General features: G+C 39.3%; 1 protein-coding gene across 22 annotated transcripts in view; it reads right to left on the reverse strand.

Annotated features, from left to right (window-relative positions):
* Positions 1 to 2,355: 2,355 nt before the first annotated feature.
* The window catches only part of PLEKHA5 (pleckstrin homology domain containing A5), a 191,651-nt gene continuing 171,737 nt past the window's right edge, over positions 2,356 to 22,269 (reverse strand). For 15 of the 22 annotated variants that reach the window (XM_081209790.1, XM_081209788.1, XM_081209804.1 and 12 more), the window contains 14 exons: positions 19,323 to 19,385; positions 18,210 to 18,290; positions 17,926 to 18,075; positions 17,387 to 17,488; positions 16,324 to 16,438; positions 16,117 to 16,160; positions 15,016 to 15,204; positions 14,101 to 14,221; positions 9,348 to 9,463; positions 8,232 to 8,441; positions 6,731 to 6,913; positions 5,921 to 6,036; positions 4,259 to 4,404; positions 2,356 to 3,285 (listed from right to left, as the gene is read on the reverse strand). In XM_081209790.1, the coding sequence (XP_081065916.1) occupies positions 3,251 to 3,285; positions 4,259 to 4,404; positions 5,921 to 6,036; positions 6,731 to 6,913; positions 8,232 to 8,441; positions 9,348 to 9,463; positions 14,101 to 14,221; positions 15,016 to 15,204; positions 16,117 to 16,160; positions 16,324 to 16,438; positions 17,387 to 17,488; positions 17,926 to 18,075; positions 18,210 to 18,290; positions 19,323 to 19,385 (1,671 nt within the window). In that variant the 3' untranslated portion in view covers positions 2,356 to 3,250. Of the gene's footprint in view, positions 3,286 to 4,258; positions 4,405 to 5,920; positions 6,037 to 6,730; positions 6,914 to 8,231; positions 8,442 to 9,347; positions 9,464 to 14,100; positions 14,222 to 15,015; positions 15,205 to 16,116; positions 16,161 to 16,323; positions 16,439 to 17,386; positions 17,489 to 17,925; positions 18,076 to 18,209; positions 18,291 to 19,322; positions 19,386 to 22,269 lie in introns of those variants that run through there. The other 7 variants (XM_081209793.1, XM_081209792.1, XM_081209791.1 and 4 more) reach the window with 2 other exon arrangements.

A 22,269-nucleotide genomic window follows, 5' to 3' on the forward strand; every position in this document is an offset into this window, starting at 1 on the left:
ATTGTTCTCTATCTCACTACTTTCGTAGCAAGATCTATCTCTGCTCATGGCCTTCTCTCTTCAAGCCTCACCACCCTCAGTGTTGCGCACAAGACACATCATATGGGGACTTCCAGCGAGGAAAAATGGTGGGTGCCACGGCAGTGAGCAGCTCCTGAAGCCAGCCAGAGCCAACTGCGCTACCAGGCTGGCTCCGGGCTGCTGAGGCTGCCACTGCCACGTTTCCCGGGGACAGATTTGTAAATCTGGGGACATTCCGGGGACGGATTTGTCCAGGGACAGATTTGCAAATCCGGGGAGTGTCCCTGGGAACCAGAACCCTACTATAACCTGAAGCGTCTGTAACCCGAGGTACCACTGTATGGGAAAAGGATTGACCTACCTTACAGGGTGGCTGTTAAAATGTTGCTTCACATAATAAGTGAAGCACTTTGGATGACACAGTATTACTAGCCACCAGAGACTACATTATTTGTTTATAAGCACATACCTAAAATTACTATACAAAAATAGAAATGGAGGGGCCCTGCCTGCAGACTTCTAATTCAATAGACATGATTTTTAAAAAGAAAGAATGGGGAGGGAACAGGAAGATAAGCAAATTCAGATACTAATTCTTGCTAGGTGGGAAGGTCCCAGAGGGAGCTGATACTGGAAGTTACCGGTGGCAGTTTGTGGCAGCTGAGCCAATGGAAGGAGCCTTGCTGTTTCACTTCGCCCTCTAGTGCTGCCAGGTAAAAATGCTCCAATGAAGACAGTTCTGGGAGAGAAGCCAACAGCTCTTTAATAGGAGGCTTCAGATCAGAATCTCTTAATTATAATTCCCCTTGCCAAATTATTCCTGTTTTTGTATTTATTGCAACAATATACTTATCAGGGGCACAATCTAGTGAAAATTCCATTGATTTCAATTCAGTGCATACTTACTGTAGATGTGCTTAAACCACGGGCTGATATGGGCCTTGAGTTTTAAAGTGTGTGTGTGTGTGTGTGTGTGTGTGTGTGTGTGTGTGTGTGTAAGTAATCTCCAGCATCTGGATAAAGTCCAACACCTGCAATTCCTGTTCTCTTTATCAAGCATTTATATTTGATGAATCAGCTTATTTATTGCCTTTCACTAAAGCCTTGAAATTTATTGCGTCAATTTGACATATGCTTTTGTTTCCAATGTCCCAAAAATATTCATGGAAAACTATACTTTCAAAGCTAGACTGATTTTTACCCTTTTGACTGTGTGTTCTTGCTCTGCCCACAAACTGCTATAAATGTTTTGGTTTTGCGATTTTTTAAAGAAAACTAGTTTGATTCAGTACTGGTCATTTGCTCTGTATTTAATGATTTTATAATGCTTTAATTATCTTACTACACACCACGAATATTTTTTTAAAAATTCAGTTGGTGTCTTATAAATAAAACACATTTTTAAAAAATGCTTCTGGAAAGACACCCTCCTGTCCTTGATAAAGGTACAATGTCACATATTAAAGGAGACAGTAAAATATCCAGCGGAACTAACACTGAGGGCCTATCCAAAGCTGTTACTTTTATTGTGCCATTAGCAACTTTTTAAAATGTAGTCCTCAACTGGTGGAGGAAGTGGTCCTGATTTTCACTGGGACCCCAGCACATAGGGGGAAGAAACCCTTTGTGCCCCAAACAAGATTCAGGTGAAAACTGCCTTGGCACAACAACTCATGTTAGGAAAGAAACTCCCATTGTTGCCACATTCAACAGAAAGATTGGCACTTGTGGTGCTCTATTAGTGGAAACTAAAGGGAAGAGTGAAGCATATAAAACTCCCTATTACAATGTACAGAGGGCTAACTATTCTGAAAATAGTAGTTCTGGGAATATCTGTGGCAGATACAGTACTGATTTATAAAACACTTCCACTGTTTAATATAATTAAAAAATATAAAGATTTGATTTAGTTCACATGAGAATGTGAGAACAAAATAATTAATGTCATGTTTACTGTGGATGCATTAATTTGAGGGAGAGGGACTTTGATAATACAATCTGTAAATGAAGGCCTTATCAAGATTAACTGAGCCATTTTAGTGTCATGCACAAAATCTCTAAATATATGGAGCTTAACCATACAATAAATGCTACTCTTCTGCTTTTAGACATGGAAACTGTGTTATGAAGAAGGGAGCCTTGTGACACTTCTTAATGATTCCAAAGTAATCTTCATCCTCTGATTCTATTCTCAGTCTAATGTGGACTGGAACTGCCCCATATCATGTGTTCTTCATTTGGACTTCATGAAACTGATTGCCTACATCTCTAAGAGGCAGAAGTCCTTTCTTCTAGTTAAAAGTTTCCTTGCAGATGAAGATAACATCCACACAATTACTTAAGAACATTTATTTATAACATGATATAAAAGAAATGAGATATGAACATTTTTATTTGAACAATAGTAAGTGGCTTCTTATACTTACATTGGTTGTGCTCATTGTATAATATATACACAATGAACATAATTACATTTGTACACAAACTTAACTGGGAACTGAATACCTGCTTATTGCTGTACATACCCTATTCCAAAAGAGGAAGAGCCCAGTACCTCAAGATTCATAACCCTTCATTTTTGTTTAAAGTAAAAGAGAGAGAGAGAGAGAGAGAGAGAGAGAGAGAGAGAGAGAGAGAGAGAGAAGTAAACACTAACATTCATGTCTATGTTGAGGACAGTATGGGAGAAACTGACATTGCAACTTGACCGAGAAATAATTACAGATCAGAAATAGAACACATCTTAACTCGGCAATAATAATAATAAATGGCACATTTTAAATAGGGCATAAAACATTTACAAATCAAAAGGTGAAAACAATACATGATTCATTTTTAGAAGCATAACTGAGGTTTAAGTGGTGATCTGTAAAAGCAACCCATGAAAAAGGCTAAAAAGGAAGCAAACTTAATTAAATTCAATTTTTTAAAATAAAAAAACCTTACACCAGGGAAAAACCACTTGCGAAGGTTCCGATTGTAGGCTGCGCATTTGAAAAAGAAGCCTTAATGATGTGGATGGAAGTCATAGTAGCAGCAGGCTGGTGTCAGAAGAACTATCTCCAAACTGTTGAGGGTACCGTGGGAGGCATTTAAAGCTCTCTTGGAATAAACATTTTCCATGAAGTGATAAAAAATGATGCTCTGTGGCCAAAAGCATCAGAACTATGAATTTCATAGATTTAATAAAATTGACTGTACAGTATCTTCTTTCCGTAGGTCCGTTTTGTTAGCCGTGAATCGTTTCAGCAGAAGCTGGAAGAGCTGGAAAAAAAAGCTGAGTGAGGTTTATTGCAAACAAGCCACTGAAAGAGAAGAATGTGGGGTTTTCTTTTTGAACCTGGACAGAGATAATGGGGACCACCTTCTGTAAAATGTGATTATCCATAATCTGAAGTAATCCTAATGGAAGAGCAACCCTGTAGCTGGATCAGATCAAAGCCCCATCTAGCTCAGTCATCTTCTTCCCTGATGGTCTGCCATTGACAGAATTATCCTCCATGAATCTCTAATTTTCTTTAAAAATTAGGCTCTGTCCCGAATCAACTGCCTATCAGTTTTCACTGGGTTTTAGCACCCGCAAAATATTATCTGGGGTGTGTGTCACTCAACACACAGGCACTGATTTTGACAGCACATGGGGGGCTTGAGGGCACAGGAGAGAAAGAGTTTGATGCTAACCACACAAACATGATTCCTGGACATTATTTTCTAAGAGGTGGCAGGAAGCCTTGTGTTTGGGTCAGAAAGGTGCCATTTCTTGTATCCTAAGAACAAAGGCATAAAACTCAAGACTGGTGGCTCTGTGGCAGAGGACATGCTTTTCAGAGATCCCAAGTTCTATCCCCATCATCTCCACTTCGAGAGACGAGGTGGCAGATGATGGGAGAGACCCTGGAGAGAAAGCCACTGCCAGGCAGAACAGACCGTACTGAGCCTGACACACAAATACTTTGTATTGGCAAAAGGCAGTTTCCAGCGTTATCCCAAAGGTTAGTATTTGGACGTTCCAAATTATTTACCAAGACCAACCCTTAACTGGTGTTTTAACACTGCAGCAGTGCTTACGAACCTCTGCCAGTGCATGCTTATGCTATCTCTGGCCTGGCCACAGAAACATCTAAGATGTTTGCTTTATGTCAAAGTTTTCTTTTGATATTTTTTTTAATATTAGAAGCAAAACTATAGTGCATGCTGTTATAATACATTTTGGCAGTCTACATTTCCTAAATCAAACCTGCTGCTGTTGAGTTTCCTCTTGAAGTCTGTGCTGGCATCTCAAACGAAGAAATAGTATCCTCCTGCTCATGAATGCTGGTTTCTTCACTCTCTTCTGTGCTGCTTTCAGGTTTGTGGTTTGCAACTGGGGCCTCGTTCTTCAGGCTGGGGGCGAACAATCTAAGTTTAGAGTTTCCTCTAACTTCTAATTGGGTTAACTGATATTGTACACCACTTCAATAAAAGCCTAAAATACAAAAATACTAGTTGTGGTGTATATAGGATTATGAGATAACGTAACCCAATCTCAGAATCTATGCTTTTCTAGAAGAGTGGGGATACTGCTTTCTACTTCACACACACATAGCATTTTTAAAATAAGACCTAAGAAATCAGATTATGTATTTTTTCATTTTATTTATCCTGAGTGCCTGATGGGTGTCCTTCAGAAGAGCATTCCACAATTTGGGTATGGCCACTACGAGGGCTATGTCTTCCTGAAGACAGCAAACTTATTTCTGCAGTGAAGACACCTAGAGGAGCTTCTGTAGATGATCTTAAAGCACGGTCAGATTCACGAAACTAGGCAACCCCTAAACCAAATCAACTTGCTAGTCACACCTTCTGAATGGTGAGTGACTATACTGTTTCTGGTTTTGGGTCATTAAAGACTTGGGCAGGGATCCAAAAGACTGCAGGCTCACCAAGGTTCTCACGCTTTCCTTTCCTGACTCAGCCCTTTGCATCCCCTCCTCCTACCCCAAAATAATTTCCGAAGGTCAGGGCTCTCGTGGAAAGGCTTGCAATGTGTCAAGAGCGGCTGCCTCCTAGGTATACACCAAAGTGCTTTGCAAGTAGGCACGGGCTTCTTTCGATCCCAGCCTTGTAGTTTTCCAACTGGAAGTGGAATGAATTTGGAATAAATTTTGACACCTTTATCATGTTAAAAGGCAAAGGTAAAGGGACCCCTGACCATTAGGTCCAGTCGTGACCGACTCTGGGGAGCCGGCATACAGCTTCCGGGTCATGTGGCCAGCATGACTAAGCTGCTTCTGGCGAACCAGAGCAGCGCACGGAAACATGTGCAGGAGTAGGGACCGAGCAACGGGCGCTTACTCCGTCGGGGGGATTCGAACCGCCAACCTTCTGATCAGCAAGTACTAGGCTCTGTGGTTTAACCCACAGTGCCAACCGTGTCCCACTTTATCATGCTAATGTTTTCAAAATGGGAAAATCTATTTCAAAGCCTTTGGAAGACAGGAACTTTTACATTAGCTTTCACATGCTAGGTAAAAGGCCAACACAGCTGGTTTTTAATGGCTGTGAGACTACTTTAATTCCTTTATTTAAAAGTTCGGCAGTGATCCAGAAACAAACTGGACAATTTTTCATTTTTAAAAAAAATGCTCTTGAAACCTATATTATGCAATAACTTCAACCAATTAGCACTCGGTACTTTATTTTCAGGTCCCAGAAATAACTACCTGAAGTGGTAAAGCAAGGGCTGATGTGGAGGGGGTAACTGTTTGTTTGTCAATCCCCTCCTATGAAGTGAAAAGAAATAGAATGCAGGGGTAAAGTCTCCCCCTAAATTTGCAGATATGGAATCACTGCAATGACTTCTGGTTTTACTGCAAAGCCCCACACAGCTGCTGTTACTAGTACGTTAGAGTTGCTTTACCTGAAGTCAGCATCTTGTGTCTCTTCTACTTTTTTTAGCTTTTCAGAAGCCTCATAGGGAGTCCCCTCCTTTGGCTCTAAGACATCTGGTGACAGCTGACCTTCATTTTTTGGTAACTGAGGGTAAAAAATAAAAGTGAATAATAAATGTTAGCTATCTGAAGTACCTAAGTTGAAGAGGTGTGTAGATAGAAGAGTTTTATTTTCTGTTTTTAATTTCAGTTACTCAATCTCCTGCATTTAGGTTGGTGCACTTTTTAAAGCTGTCTCTAATGAACAAGCAGAATTAAGTTTGGGACAACCAGGAGGCACCAAGGAAAGAAAAATGGGGAGGTAAAGTTTCAAAGGTACACACGCTAAAAACACTTTTGTTCAGGAGCATTTAAGAAACACATCATTGTGTTCTCTGTGTCATGAGCAGAGAACACAGAGATGTGCTTTCTAAGTGCCTCTAAGGAAGAAATATATTTTGAAATATGTTTGGCCAACAATATCTTTATTTTTGTGTACCCTTGAGATTTCACATCCCTCTTTCTCCCAGTTAATTGTAGACTATCTGAACTCTGCATTGTTTACCCAACATTTGCTCAGTGATTTGTAGTAACCCAAACTATAATTTCAGTTTGAAAGCATGCTCTGCAAAAGAGAAAGAAGACTAGAAAAGTGGTAAAAATGTAGATAAGAGCTAACTAATTAAGCAAGTTCTAGAGGTGCCTTTGTGGGGAAGGTTTTGGTTCTATATTTTCCGACCCCAGTTCCTTATTTTCTCATTGTATGCCAATAAATTTCTGTGATCAGGAAAAAGCAGTACCTGTGTAATAAAACCAGCATGATGTTCATTTGGATGATCATTATTCTTATCCTCTGGACGATCATTATCTTTAATCCAAGGGGAGTCTTCTGCACAATTTTGATGGTTCTGGCCTGCATCACTTCCTCTAATGGCATACTCTAATTCCTTGGTAATGCATACAAAATCATCCTTCCTTTGGTTCTGCAGAGAATATTTGATTTATTGTGAACAAACAAGGCAACTAACTGGAGGTACAATGATAAAGACACTGGTTAGTTAGGAAACAAAACAACAGGGCCCCTCTGGACATCATTTTTTAAAGCACATTCCTAAGATTTGTGCTCATGATGCTGTCTGGGTGCCTTCAATACTGTTTGTGCCTTCAAAGGTTTTGGAGTGGTCACACTCCTTCGCTTGCACTCAGTGCATATTCTGTAACTTCCTGCTGAAATACTGTAACTTTTTATACCAAAAATGTTCTGGTTATTTTTGTCCCACTTCTGTTGTGCTCTAACCCTTCCAGACAGCAGTAATGTGGTAGCATGTCGTGGCATCGCCAAACAAATCTACCATTAAAGCACCATTATTGTGTCAAAAACATATTGCAGAATATGCCCACAATATAACATCAGTCTGGAGGGGCCCACGGATTGTTAACTTCCTTGTAGAAAACATCAGATGTCAAAGAGAACAACAACTACCAGACTTTTAGAAGAAATCTGAAGGCAGCCCTGTTTAGGGAAGCTTATAATGTTTAATGTATCACAGTATTTTAATATTCTTTTGGAAGCCGCCCAGAGTGGGGCGGGGTATAAATAATAAATTATTATTATTATTATTATTATTATTATTATTATTATTGGGCGAAGGTGGTATAAATGGGCGGGGGTATAAATAATATATTATTATTATTATTATTATTATTATTATTATTATTATTATTATTATCATCATCATCATCATCATCATCTTACATGATACTCCTCCTGTACACGACACATAGGTACTGATATAATGGGTGGTCACTAAACACCTGCAGCATAGGACCTTGCAATTGCCTGTACCTTTCCTGTGCACCAAACGTGTCCACACGGACTAACTGCTCAAAACACTTTTTTAAAACCAAAGAGTAGACCTCTCTATCTTTTAGTGATGCTACTGTCCATTTCAAAAAGCAGGAAGGAAGCTGCTAATCTTCTTGGGGAGAAAGATTGCTCTAAGACCATGAGGAGTCTCCAATATCCCTCACTCCTCTGGGATTAGTGGGGCTTAATATAAACACAAATAGTTTGGCATTACACTATCTGTTTCCATTCCAGGCCAACATTTTCCTTACCCTCACAACAGGAACAAAAGCTCCACCTGACTGGACAAAAGAACTTCCTTCACAATATCTGTTTCCACATCTTTATCCAGATTTTGGAGGCAGCACAGAAGTCAGTCCTCAGCCATAAACTGAGGCTCTAAGAGCTCCTGTCTGTCAAGGAGAGGGTTGTGGGGGGATGAACGTGTGGCATACCTGAGACAACTTAAAAGGATTCTCTCTGACAAGGGATGGGCTTTGTGATGGGGACAGATCTGAGACACCAATAATATTCAGTCCTTTCTTCTTCTCTCTTAGACAAGCCTGCTGATGTCTCTTTATTCTTTCCATCTGCTCTTCCACTGTCATCCGGGGACGAGCACTTTCTGCCAAGCATAGCTGCTCGACTGCACTTCTTGGCCTCTCCTTGAAAGGAAATAAATGTATGGTAAAAAAAAAGCACTTCTAAAAAAGGAAGTAATGTCTGAGGGACACCTTTACTCTGCTGTTGCAATGGGATATACCGTGCTATTCCCAATACACAGAAACTGGCATGATTTGAAGCAACCAGGTTAACTACACAGATTGTGAATCTAGAATTTTTAATCCAATCAAAGATTTCCACCCACAGAATGCATTGCGCTGTGATAAATTCCATAAAATACCACTGCCTCTATTCAAAGAGCATCATGTAAAAAACTCGCCAATAGCCTTATGGAACTAGAACTGATTACAATAATGCTGAACAAACTCTCATCTCTGATTCACAGAATGAGGTTGTACTGATGGAGTGAAAGCACTCTATTTTGTAAGGCAAGTTGGTTTTTGTCTACTGCCTATCAATGATGCTGCAGATAAATGTGACTGGGGAGAGGAGGCAGGGAAGAGATAGGTGCTGTGCTATTTAAAGACTAGCTCTTCATATTTCATCATGAATCAGCTGCACTTTTTCAGTAAGGCATTCATATCCCTGTGTATTTGGCCAAGGATCCAGGGGGTGAGAGGGTGGTGTTGATGTTCTCATATATACAATATGCAGAAGCCCACTGGTCATTATGGAAAACATACACTTGACGGATGGTGGCAATCCGACAAGTCAATCTTTTTCTCTACTATATGAAATTGTTCTCTGTCTTCCCATCACAGTCCTTCTGAATATTGTGCCAAGCAGGAGCATTGCCATGATGATCTTATACTACATGTTGGGCAGTGGTGGCGTCTGCTGGTGTAAGAGTAGCCACACAGTTGCACTGGTGCAATACCCTGAGTTGATGTGCAATGCAGATGGAGAGCTGGAGGCAGCAAGGGATACAATTCAAAAGTAGTAAATACCGTTCTTAGATCTATCTTCTTAGTTTTCCTTAAAGTCACATAGGAAGCTATTGTTGAAGATTCAGGTGTTGGTGACTTTGTTCTGGGAGGCACAACTCCAATGGGAAAATGAGAGCCTATAAAACAAGAGGGGTATTGTAAAGACCTTAACACAAACTCTAGATGCAGTTAATGTGAAACATGTTTTATCATGCAGTTATCATATTTCAGCACCTGCCTAACAATAAGTCTGCTCATAATAAGGATTTTAAAATACATTACATTGAAATCTAATGATTATAGATAAAAGCTAGGTCTGAAGAAGTAATGATTCTAGAATGATGGACCCCAAGTGCTGGTACTTCTCTTTTAAGATCCATGTACAAGTACACAATCTTTGATGCCAAGGAGCCTTAGACCCTGATCATTCCACTCCTGTGTTACCCACAATTTCTGCACTCCTATTCTGCCAATAGTGCTTTATGAGGTGTAAGAAGGGAGACAGATGGTGGTGGATTCACTACAGCAGTTGCTGAAAGTGGGGCACTCACTGGATTAAGCAAGAGAAACCCCAGGACTATGCAACCAGAATAGGCTTGGGGGGGGGGTTTGAGATGGATTAACAATAAGAGCTTAACTTTTCTGCCATGCGTTTGGACAATAAGTTGCTGAGAGTTCAGTTATATTTACTGCTTACTTTGAGAATATCTGTGTTGTATGCGTTGGTTTGTTTTTTTAAAAAACATTTGTTATTAATGTTTGGTTTTGAATTACCATTGTTACAAGCTGTTTTGGGAATTCCTATTAAAAAGACACACACACACCAGTGACTAACGAAACAGAATATTTATAATGTTATTAACAAAACGTTTTGACTTCCACCTTCAACGACTGCTGACACAGATGATGTGTTCAGTCATCAAAGCACTATAATTGCAATCTTAGAAACAGTATCTTTTTTTACTGGTGCTTCCTTTGAGCCCAGGGCTTCCTGTCTGCTGATTATCTTGCCCTTTAAGAGTTTTTTTTTGGTGGCTATCACTTTGGCACAGCGAGTTTCTGAGCTGGGGGCCTTGTATTCTGATCCCTGACTTATGTGTTTCACCTGGACAAAGTGCGGTTCATGCCTATGGTATGTTCTACTTCTAATAGGTCTCAAGAGGTGGTGTTGCTCTCTTTTTGTCCCAATCCTTCCTGCTCCCAAGAACATCACTGCCATTTGTAGTGGGGAAATTCGACCATCTCAGCAAGCACACAGTCGGAGAGCTTTGAATGTCTGGCGTGCTTTGAGATTTTATTTGCTACACGCAACTGAGTTTAGAAAGTTGGCAAGGCAATACTAAAATCTCAATTTTAGTGGAGATCTAACAACCAAGAAATCATCATTTTTTGGGGTATCTATTAGCAACTCATACATAAATTAATCTTACAGCAACCCTAAAAAAGAAACTTGTGTGAACAAGAAAAGCAGACACTGCCCTCATAAAAAACCCCACTACATAAGAAAAACTTTTTATGTGCCACAAAACTGGGAAACACAAAAGAACAAATTCAGTTTGTACTATATACATGATTTGGGTTTTGCAACGTTATATTTAGAGGTATGGAAACTCAATCCTAAAACAGAAAAAAGAAAAGAGCACTTTGCACCTATATTTTGTGAAGAAGGAGCAGGGTATGTGCAAAGGGGGGGAACCTATCAATTTTCTTCAGTTTCTCTGTACTACTTTTAACTGGCTCAAGACTCCATTACAGAACAGTAAAACATAAACAAATCCTCACAGTGCAAATATCAACAGGCCATAATATTCTATGTATAAAACAATATTTATATTGTGTATTCCTTGTCACAGCATGTAGGCAGGATTTTGGAGTGTGGCCCTTTCTGCCAGCTTTCGTCTAAGGAACTTAAAATACAATCCTAATCCTTTTATACAGGTACAGCCACATAAATGACAATTAAAATCAATGCAGCATGCCCAGATCTCCCTCCTTGTTCTCAAAGCAGTGCAGGTGGTTGACAATTCAACACTGGATCCTTAAAAATGGGTTTCATCCTGCTTTAACTGTTTGCTTTGAACACTTTGGTCTGATGAAATGTATTACTCCAGCAGGAAATGGTACATTGCCAGTAGGATTCTTTATTTAAAACTAGCAGCATCATACCCAGAGCTGCTCAGGAATTCCAAGAAACCATTTTTATTTATTTATTTTTGGTAAGGTTCAGATTGCTATCTTGATTCCAAATGGCATCCAATTGTATCCAAACAGATGAAAACTTGCTCCTTGATCACAGGGACCATCATGCAAGATTTTGTGAAGGTATCTTATGAGGTGTCCAAATGCAGAGAGAAGAGACAAACAACTTTCCAAAATACATAGTAGATACTTTAATTAGATAAGAGGATTTTATTACTGGCTATCCTGCAAGATGTTTCCCCCTCCACTTTTGGAAAGACAGATGTGGTAAAACTTTCTATGCATACTGATGGAAAGAAATATTGCACCATAGTTTTAAAAAGCTGCATTGCTTTGTGCCTTGCATCTCCCAGGACTGCTGCATGGTAGTTTTGACAGCTCCAATGAAATGTATGTGACTAAACTGCTGATCACTAGTTGTGCGATGAATGCGATTAGCAGAATAAACAAACAGGTTAACATTCCCTACCTAAGCCCCTAAAGCTCTCAGACTGAGTTAATAGGATTTACTCTGAGACTTTAGCTCACCACTTCCTCTGCTGTAAGCAGATGCAAGGACAACTGTCTTATTAAAGCATCAATTTTGGTTTATTAGATTGCTGAAAGAAGCTGCACACATTTGCCTTATCTGACCATATCTCTCTAGTACAGGAGCAGACAGAAGTCTGACACTAGCAAGATGAACAAAATGGGTCCGGTATTTCCAAAGGGACTGTTAGAAAATGTGGCTGCTTCAGAATATAAACAATTGTAGGTAAAGTGATGCTTCTTATTAGACCCCCTTCCTGTCTCAAGTTGAAATAACAGTCCAGTTCCTTGTTCTGAGAATGGTCTATCTAGGCCTACAGCACCCCCAGATAAATGCCCAATTGCTTATTTAAATAATCTCCAAGGAGGTGATATGACAGCATCCAAAGCTGTTTCTTCTATTACGGCACATTTATAGACAAAACCTTCTTCCAGTCCAGTCTACACTTCTTTTGCTTGAAGTTTACCACCTCACTGCTTCTTCTACAGACTTCAAAGTAGCCAGCTTATAGGCACTTCATCTGCTTAAATTGAATTTAGTGTAAGATGGAAAAGAGGGGAAACTGAAATCAAAGAACTGTAAGAGTACCCTGCCCAAACTGAAAGGCAGTGATAAAGCCAACTGGATATATTAATAAATTGGACTCAGGCCTGATGCAAACAAGAAGATATTGAAAAAGTAAGGTAGCCCAACATGTGAAACTGTTCAGGCTCTTCACCCCCCAAAAAATTATTTTTGCATTTTTTCACCTCACCATCAAACGCTAACCACCAAGCAATCCAATGGTGTGAAAAATCACTGAGGGGAACTGCTCCACACAAGCACATGTATGATTAGACTGCATATTGTACAAGGATTTGTGATGGCTATTTATATCCTTTCTGATAACTCTTTACAGACCATTCTATACATACATATATATGTGTGTGGGTGGGAGTGTAATATGCACATACATATCTTTGTCGCTGACCAATATGAATAATCTTTTTGTAATTAAAAACTAAGTTCCTGAATTTGCTCCCCATCCCCTTCTCCCTTCCAATCAGTTTCCCTTTCATGTCATGCCTTTTGAATGGAAACCACGGGGGCAAGTACTGTCTCATTACTGTTCACTTTGAACTGGTCTGGGAGCCTCCCTTGCCTTTTGAGCTAAAAATCCTTCAAATAAGTAATAAATAGGCAGCATAGCCTTGTGCAGCAATCTCAACATGCCATTCATGCTATTTACGTGAGTGAACTGAGCTTAAGGGAGTTTCATTCAAAACGGATTGAACAGAACAGATGCTGCAGTGGCTAGAATGCTGCCAAAAAGCATACATTTCTGCTCAGCCATAAAGCCCATGAGGTATTTCACCATATATAAATAAATAAATAATATCCTTATTTGGATTTAATACCCAAAACTAAGTGCTTTGTAAAATCAAGGTGAACAAGCCTCCCACTTGCAGACTTAAGAATCACTAGACCAAAAGTGAAGCAATGTGGCTTAAAAAAAACCCAAACCCACACCAACCACTACAGGGTAAAGCTTATCATTTGTCTAGGAGACAGAGAAAACTTGAGAATTGCAATATTACGCTTTTCTCTTTTCTTTTTAAGGAGACACTTTTCCCCCTGTCTTTTGACAAATCTTGAAGTTCTGTAGTGCTGCCTTCAAGGATGTTCCAGCAAAATAATGCAGGAAATGGATGAACAAAAGATGGAAAGATTGTTCAAGGCAATGACTGAAAATGAACAATTGTTTGGAGGAGTGGTATGTGCAGAACATGAGAGATGTGATTAGGCACAGCGTCAATATGGATTTCAAGGCTGATTCTCGGTATTATCTTTTATTTTTCTTCTTCCTGTGACTGGCTGAAAGCCTTCTCTGGTCGTATAATTAAACCTAATTTCACTATGCTAGCTTTTTCCTTATAATAAGAACAGGTTACTCTATTTGTAAAACTATAACCAATTGTGCTGTTTCTTCTGTGTGATGACAGGAGTTCCTTATTCCCCTATCAGGGGAAATAACCAACTGTTTAGCCTATATATTATTTTACCAACCTTTAGCTGCAGACATTTCCGACTCAGAAACTGGATCTGCCTTTTCTTCCCCATTTGATTCATCAACTTCTGCCACAGTTGTTAGCTCAGGCTCACTTTTATAAAGACGGTAATCTGGACCCTAGAGTCAACCACAGTAAAACATACGTTAGCATCTTCCCATAAGACATGTCAGAATGTAACAGCAACATGGCCACCTGTAGAGTATGGCAATGATGATATTATATTCTGAAATGCCCTCTTCTTTTAAAGGCCCAAGACAACAAAAGATTGCTTACATTTTGTGTAGATTTATTTTTAACTGAACTGAATGGCAAATATATGCCAAGAGGCTGGATAGGCACAACTCATGAGTACAGAACTTGTTTTTGTAGCTATGTGTAACAACACTCAGCTTTTACTGGAAAACCTATTGCTTTTTCTTTCCTTAGAGCATCACATGGAAAATTTGGAGAAAAGTGTTCGCTGCTTATCGCATCATTTCCCCCTGAAGAATGTAAGCATGTTGTGGCAGCTACCTATCGATGATTAAATAATCCTGGACAGTGCCAGGTACTGTCAATAATTTATTTTTAAAAACCTGTTGCACTTGTTTCAAAATATGATTTTTTAAAATAAAAAAAATAAACACCCACCTACCAAAATGGAACATAGCAAAAGCTCAAATCTGGTTTCAGAGCCACAAATATTGCTGGACAAAGTACAAAATGCAACCAGTCTGAGTCAATCACTGACATTCACATAATATTGATGAAAACAGAAGTGGCAAACATTAACAATGCAGCTGGGAGTAACACAGTTAAGCTGAAAAGAAGCAACGCCACAACATAAAAGTAGCTGGATGTCAAAATAAAATGGCAACTGTGCAGGGTGGTGGGATGACTGATGAAGAACGTGGCAGTTTTGGCCACTTACACAGTGAGCTCCATTTCTTTGGTATCCTTGAACTTGGTGAATCTTCCTCTCTTCTGGCAGATGTACAGGGCCCCTGCTATAACAGAGCAAGGAGCTGCTATCACTGGGCAGAGGGGGGATTATGGGAGGATGCTCTGCAAAGTCATAGGACCGAGGGAGTGGAGGACGAGGTGGGACTACTTCCTCTTCCTAAAGATTGCAGAACAGTCACCTGATTTAGATGTGCTCATCTATCACAACAATTATAACTTCTTTCACATATTTTACAGCAGTTATATTACAGGTTGGAATTAAAGGGACACTGCTGTAATGAGAGGGAGAGATTAAAAAAATAACTCTAGTACATCCCCAGTGGACACAACATTTTAGCAATTTGTTCTTGGTCCACCTCTGTTTACTCTGGCCCCCTGGGGGGGCACAGAAGAAAGCATGCAATCTTCACCCACCCCTGAGCAAACAAAGGAACTTTCCTCAGGTCAATTTTTCTTGATGGTATCTCTCCCCCCCCCCACAATTTCCCTATATTTCATGTGTTGATGCACTCTCACACATTTCAATTTAAAAAGTGTACATTCCCTCATAAAAAATAAAACGTATATTCTAGTTCCTTTAGACATTGCCTCCCACATGTCACTCACAGTGTCCCTTTAAAGCTACCCAATTCCTGAAGTTATTACAGGCTCAGAGACACTGAGCAATATCAACTCCCCAACATTTTGAGCAGGAAATGTGGGTGCTCAGCTCTTGCAGAACTGAGCTTATAGGTGCAAACACACATGTAAAGCATTTCTTGCTATATGAAATGTGTGTGGGGCAGGGTAAAGAATCAAGGTTCACAATTTGCTGGGGGAGGAATCAGGATAAAGGGAAAATAAGAAATGGGAAGAGATATATGAACTTATAAGAGTAAGAAGTCACAAAACATACAAAGAAATTGTCATTTGGGAGTTCAGCCTTTAGAATTAATCCAGTTTTGAAATCTGTTTATTTAAATATACTAAAGATACATAAAATAACTTTAATAAAAAGGACAAGTAGGAGATTTGAATCAGAAAGTGATTACAAAAGTCCCCCCCCCAAAAAAAAATCCTTAGGACATACCTCATTTTTATATTTAGATGAGAAAGCCTTTGTTGCAGTGATATCTATTTAAAAAGAAAGAAGAACATTTATTTTTATAATGAGTAATGAATTAAATCCTTGGTAGTGATCAACAGCTTAAATATTTCCTTTTCAATCACTGAAATGAAACTGTATTCAATCAAGAGGGTATATAACAGCTTCTAAGAGGCTGACATGCCAATTTACCTGCCTCTGCAGTGCTGTTTCTTTGCTGTTTATGTTTACTCAAACCTTCCATGACATCCTGAATTCGCCAAAGCTCCTTCTGAATTTGAGCACGTTGTATACCGGCTGACTCAGTCTGCCAGAGAGAAATGTTAAAATTGAGATCGTCTGCCTCCACTTTTTATAAAAAGCATTGACGGATTCATTGTATTTTATCACACACACTTTTTTCGTTCTGGATACAATGCCCTTTTCTTAGATTGAAACAAAAGCCACTTGCAGGCCTCTCCCAAGGCAACAAGCTATCCAAGGCTGTCAACTGCTACCCACATGGGGCATTTGGGGATGTCAGCTTTCATCTACCCCATGACCTGTTCCTGGAGCTTGGGGGCAGTGCGGGATGTGGAGAACAAAGGCAGTAGAATCCATTCACATTACACATTTTATATTATTTATTTTAACTGCAGTACTGAGGACTCTCTAAGATGTTCTAGAGGCAAAATGAGGGAACATTATGCACATGCTTGCACATTATGTTTCAGCTGTATTTTCCAAAATGGTTCTTTTTATTTTGTAACCAAATTCAGGCAGACGTGCTTGGGTGGAAATGAAGGGAAAACTAGGAGAGACTGAACCTTTGACCCAAATTTTGACTGCACCACATATTTCATTGAGATTTTGTCCTTTCATCCCCACTCACTGCATTCCAACCTCTTATGGGGCAAAAATCTTATTGGATTGGATTGTCAACTGGCAGAATGACATTACAATGCTTTGGGAATTTCCCCCACTACATCAATATACTAGTATCTTTCTTTGGACACAAGAACATACATCTCCAGTAGAAACTCATGTGCATAAGGCCTACGACCATAACAAAACTTACTGTTCTGAAGACTGAAGAAGCAGGTAGGCATATAATATGTTCTATGCCATTATGCATTTCAGGTCCTTTAACAAATGTGGGTGAACTCCTTCATCTTTGCACATCACATCCAGAAGTACATTCTAATAGTATTGCATACATTTTGGTATTATTTCTGGCATGTATGGATATGATACAAAGTTTAGGCATTGGTCGCACCTGAACTTCTCCCAGCCGCTCCAGCTGCTCCTGCATGTGGTTCTTTGTGACCGTTACATCATACTCTAGTTTGTCATATTCCCGCCAAGCTCTCTCAAGCTCCTAAATACAGAGACATTAAAAATGTACGCATGTTAGTTTTGCTTCATGGGTAAATCCCAAAAATATAAATTTGGGAGAATGCATGATGAAGAAAAATAAATGGTTTTACTACATTCAGACGGGTTGGGTTGCCAGAAACTGTGGGTGGGTGGTGCCCTAAAAGTTGAACAGCTGATACACATCTCTGCAACTCTGGATCACTTTCCAAAATAAATGCATTCTGTTGTTCCATTGTAGCAAAAGGAGCCCCCTGCCCCCTATTTCCATGCCCACACAAGGAGTGGTGAATTCAAGACAAATTAATGTTTGCTAGAGTGTAATAAAGAACAAACCTATATCTAGTCATTTTCTTTATTTAAAAAAATGCCTACACGAAGAAGGCCACCTGTTAACACACCACTGAGCTTTACTAGCTGAAGAAAAATTGCATTACTTACTGCGGTAGCTCGAGACACTTCTCGACAAGTGCTAAGGAGTCCATTCTGTAAATCATCCCTCTGCAAGATGACATTTTGTATGGCGGCTGGATTTTCCGCATTCATTTCTATCTCCTGACTGGCTGATAGCAGAGCTTGCTCAAGCGTATACTATGGTAATAAAAAGAATAATTTTAACGTTCCACATCATTGAACTAATTTTCTTTTTACTTCACTTATCAGTGTTCTGATAATAAAGCATGGAAAATAACATCAATTTTGGGTAATAAATATAATTGTCCTACTTTTTCCTTGTGCAGCTGCTGAAGCTTTTCTTCCAGGGCTTGAACCACTTTGTCTTGCTCGCATAATCGGCTAAGCTTAGTCTAGTGTGGAAGTGAAGATGGTAATAATTAATGCCACTGGTTGTTTTGCGCTTTTTATTTTAAAAATCGCATACACATTGGGGGAGCCTGGAATATCTAAATGCAGATTACCACAGGCATGACCCAAAATTACACACCAAGCTAGGTTTGAACCACAGTGGAGTGTTCTGTTTTATTTACTATTTATTTATTATTACCCTGAGTCAGTAGGAGCCATTATGCACCTGGTGATCTACCTGTCCCATTCACTAAGTCAGGGAACGTTCCATACACAGCATGGGGAATCTCTGATACATTATCTAATAAGGGGCAGCTCCTGCAGATAGGGAACTGAGTACCCACTACACATGTCCAACTTAGGACAAATAGTAAACCTGCTGTGGTGTTTGCAAAAACCTGGTACAATATCTGATTTATGAAGAGAGGGATGTCTTTTTGGTAAAGCCAAGTGAGTAGGGCTTTGTTTAATACAGACTGTGTGTATTAAAGGTTCAGCTTACTGTACATATTATATGATACTGCTCTTGAATATCTGGGATAGGATGACCTATTCATTGGGGGAAAATGCTGCTGAATTTACAAGGGGCCCTGGGAATAACTGAAAGATAACTTATACACTGATTCCCTGTTTGCGGATCAACAAGCCGAAGTCCTACAGTGACTACTTTGTATGCATTTGCAACACAAGCTACTTTGTACAAACAAGAGAGAGTTCATTTTAAGGCTTTGGCCATACAGTCACATCACATTTTGTCTCAGAAAAGCTATTCCTCTTGTACCCTGTTTTTGAAAAAAGGTAAGGCTCAAAAGTTTCTGTTCTCTCAAAGGTGGCTGTGGGTAAAGCTACATTTTTTTTTTTTTGCAGGCTTTCAACCACAGATTAGTCAAAGCGCATCTCAACTCTGTTTCAGAAAGTCAGGGAGATGTGACAGACTAATGTCATATTGAGTTTGAACTGTTTTTACATGAGTCAAGCATACCAGTTTGTTTAAAACACACCAATGCAACATACATAAAGCCAACAGTACTTACATCAATATCTAGGTCTTCTGATCTGTATTTGTACAGAGTACCCCTACATTCATCTTGTGTCAGCTATAATAAGGAAGAACACTCCCATCAAACAAATTCACTAAAATCATGTAAAACAGTGTGCAGTCTAGTTAACATTTAATTAATCATACATTACTTCATATTGAATGTTAAGCACGTAATATGCCTGAATGCATTTAATCAACACAAACACACACCATGTAAATTTCAGTTCATAATGGAATGCCAAATATGGATTGTCAGAAGGGGAAAGCACATCAGAGCTATTTATTCTTGCTATGAAGGTAACCTATGAAGGTAAAGCTAAGTCTGGAATTCCATTCATTAGTGATCTTCAAAAAAGTCTTTAGGAAAAAATGACAGAAAACAAAAAAGTTTAGATAATAGCCAAAGCAAGCAAGAACCAACAAACAAATTGGGGGGGGGGGGGAGAGATAAATCAGTTTCAATTATACCAAGGGTTTGGTATGCAGTTAAGAGGGCAGTGAATAAATTCTCAGTTGAGAATTCTGAACGTTTTCTTTTCTTTTACTTCTTAGTCTCCGAAAAACTCAAGAAGAGTTACATGAGATTTACAAAAAAGGACATTATCTGTGAAGACAACAGAATGAAAACTGTAAATGCACTGTCTTTGACATGCAGGTTTTATTATTTCACTCTCAGCTTTACTGTTAAATAAGACTTTTAACACAACACAAGCAGCTATACACTACATACTCCTTTACACAAACAACTGGGCAGGGGCAACGCACTATTTTGACAAATTTTAAAAGAAATGTGTCAAGGCAAGCAAGATTTACACCAAAGTTACACTGATGAGGGACTACATGGAGGAGAAACAATCAATTCAGATAGCAGAGGATGACAGTTGGGGTTCTACAATGGGCTGGAAAATCATTCAGGTGTCTAAGTGCCAGTAAGGACTTTAGATACCTGAGTTTTCCAGTGTGGCTCTACTCTATATGGCTCCAATGTTATTGTTTGCACCTCCTTGCTCCCAATATTATAAGGGGCTAAATGGGACTGCAGCTAACACAATAATCACACTGCAGTCATGAAGACAGATTGTTGACATATTAAGTTCTCTTTCCAATTCTAGATTTCAGACTGCCTAGCATAAAGACACAGGTCAAAATATATAGACATACATTTCAGCATATGCATTTTAAAGTGTATTAATGAATGGGGCATTGAGGATATTCTGCACTGGGCCAATCTTCAGAGTGTGGTTAGGATGTTGGGAGCAAGCTGCAGGCTCCTGTGTTCCTACTGCTTCCCTCCTGGCTTCCATTGTATAACCATGAGGTAGTGGCAGGTCTGCATTAGCAGTAACTGTGGCTGATGTGTAAAGGGATCGCCTTGCCAACCAGAGCATATTTGAAGTACATTTTCAAACCCTAGCTTGCTGATTAGGTATGCTGATTAGTGCCAATGTGAACATAATGTTACAGCATTTTTAAAACTGACAAGGAAGGTGGGAGAGGGAAAAGGAAGAAAATGGCAAATCTACATTAAAGCATATTTGCTAACAGTTCACATGTTGACTATCTTCTCTACCTTCACATACATGCACAGGGTTTTTGTGTACAGAGTAAGAATGTAAGCTCTCTCTGTTTTTAAGGAAGGGCTACATCTGCAAGCGTGAGGCAAGGGTTTAGCCATACAAGCATTCCAACCACAGAATAGATCCCCAGAGGACTTTTTAAGTGTTTCATTTCAAGGCATATCCTCATGCAAATGCACTGTGTGACGATCTGAGATTATGCACGGTGTGATAAAGCCATATAAGTAACCTTGCTTTGAAATGAACATTTAATGGAATGAATACTGGAAGATGAAAAAGCCACAGCACCTTCGAGTGTCATGAAAATTACAGATTTTAATTTGTTAGTACCTAACAGGGCTTTCTCGTTTTTAAACCCACTTGAAAATGGACTACAGATTCCATGTTGACTGGAGAAAGAATTGAAGAATGGAAATATCTTTTTTCATAATAATAATTAAAAACATGCTCAAACATGGCCAATGTATATCTGGCCAAGCTTACAACAGGAAAAAGATAAGATATATGCATTTGTTTTTAAGAATTACGGCGTGAATGTGTACATTTCTGAAGATCCATCCAATTCTCACTTTGTAGGCAATTCTGAAAACTTTACTATTTGAACAGCTTTAAGTCTAAAACTGCCCCCCCCAGATCATTATCCAGATTTCTTGGAAGATAAGTTGCTTATTTAAAAAGATCTGTACTCTAAAAATCACAAAGGTGTATACACATCTTTTGCTCAGCCTTATCCTTCCAATTATATAAACTCAAATAGAGTTAATTCTACATAGGGATAATTCACAATATATTACCTTAGGGTTTGCATACTCCCTTCTCGTCTCATGAACTCCAATTCACTTTTCTTCTGGCTTCACAGAAACCAAGGTATGAAGAATTCAGGTTGACTAGCCACCATGGTTTGAGGCTACATGTGAACCATAGCTAGGATTACTGAAGCCATTCTTTAAATTCAGCTGCCTGTCTAGAGTCACAGGAGGTTGTCATTGGCTTCAGAACTATAGCCTGAAAAATCACTGAGTTGATGGAAGACCACAAAATGCAGCACCAGCTTTCAGTAATTTGCCAACTCTTTTCTGGGAACCCTGTTGTTCCTGTGAAGGTTACAAAGCTTCTTAGAAGCTTGGTAATGAAAGACTTGTTTTTCTGAATGACAGCTTGCTCATCATACACAGATCTTGTTAATTGGCATATGGCAGAATATAGTCTAATGTGCTCTAGGGCAGACATTGCATAATTTACATAGATCATAGATCAGAGGACATAAGATAATCCTGGATCAGGCCAGTGGGCCCACATAGACCAGTATCCTGTTCTCACAGTGCTCAACCAAATGCTTACAGGAAATATGTAAGAAATCCT

This window comes from Podarcis bocagei, assembly GCF_964188305.1.
Source record: "Podarcis bocagei genome assembly, chromosome: 10".
In the NCBI taxonomy this organism is placed as follows: domain Eukaryota; kingdom Metazoa; phylum Chordata; class Lepidosauria; order Squamata; family Lacertidae; genus Podarcis; species Podarcis bocagei.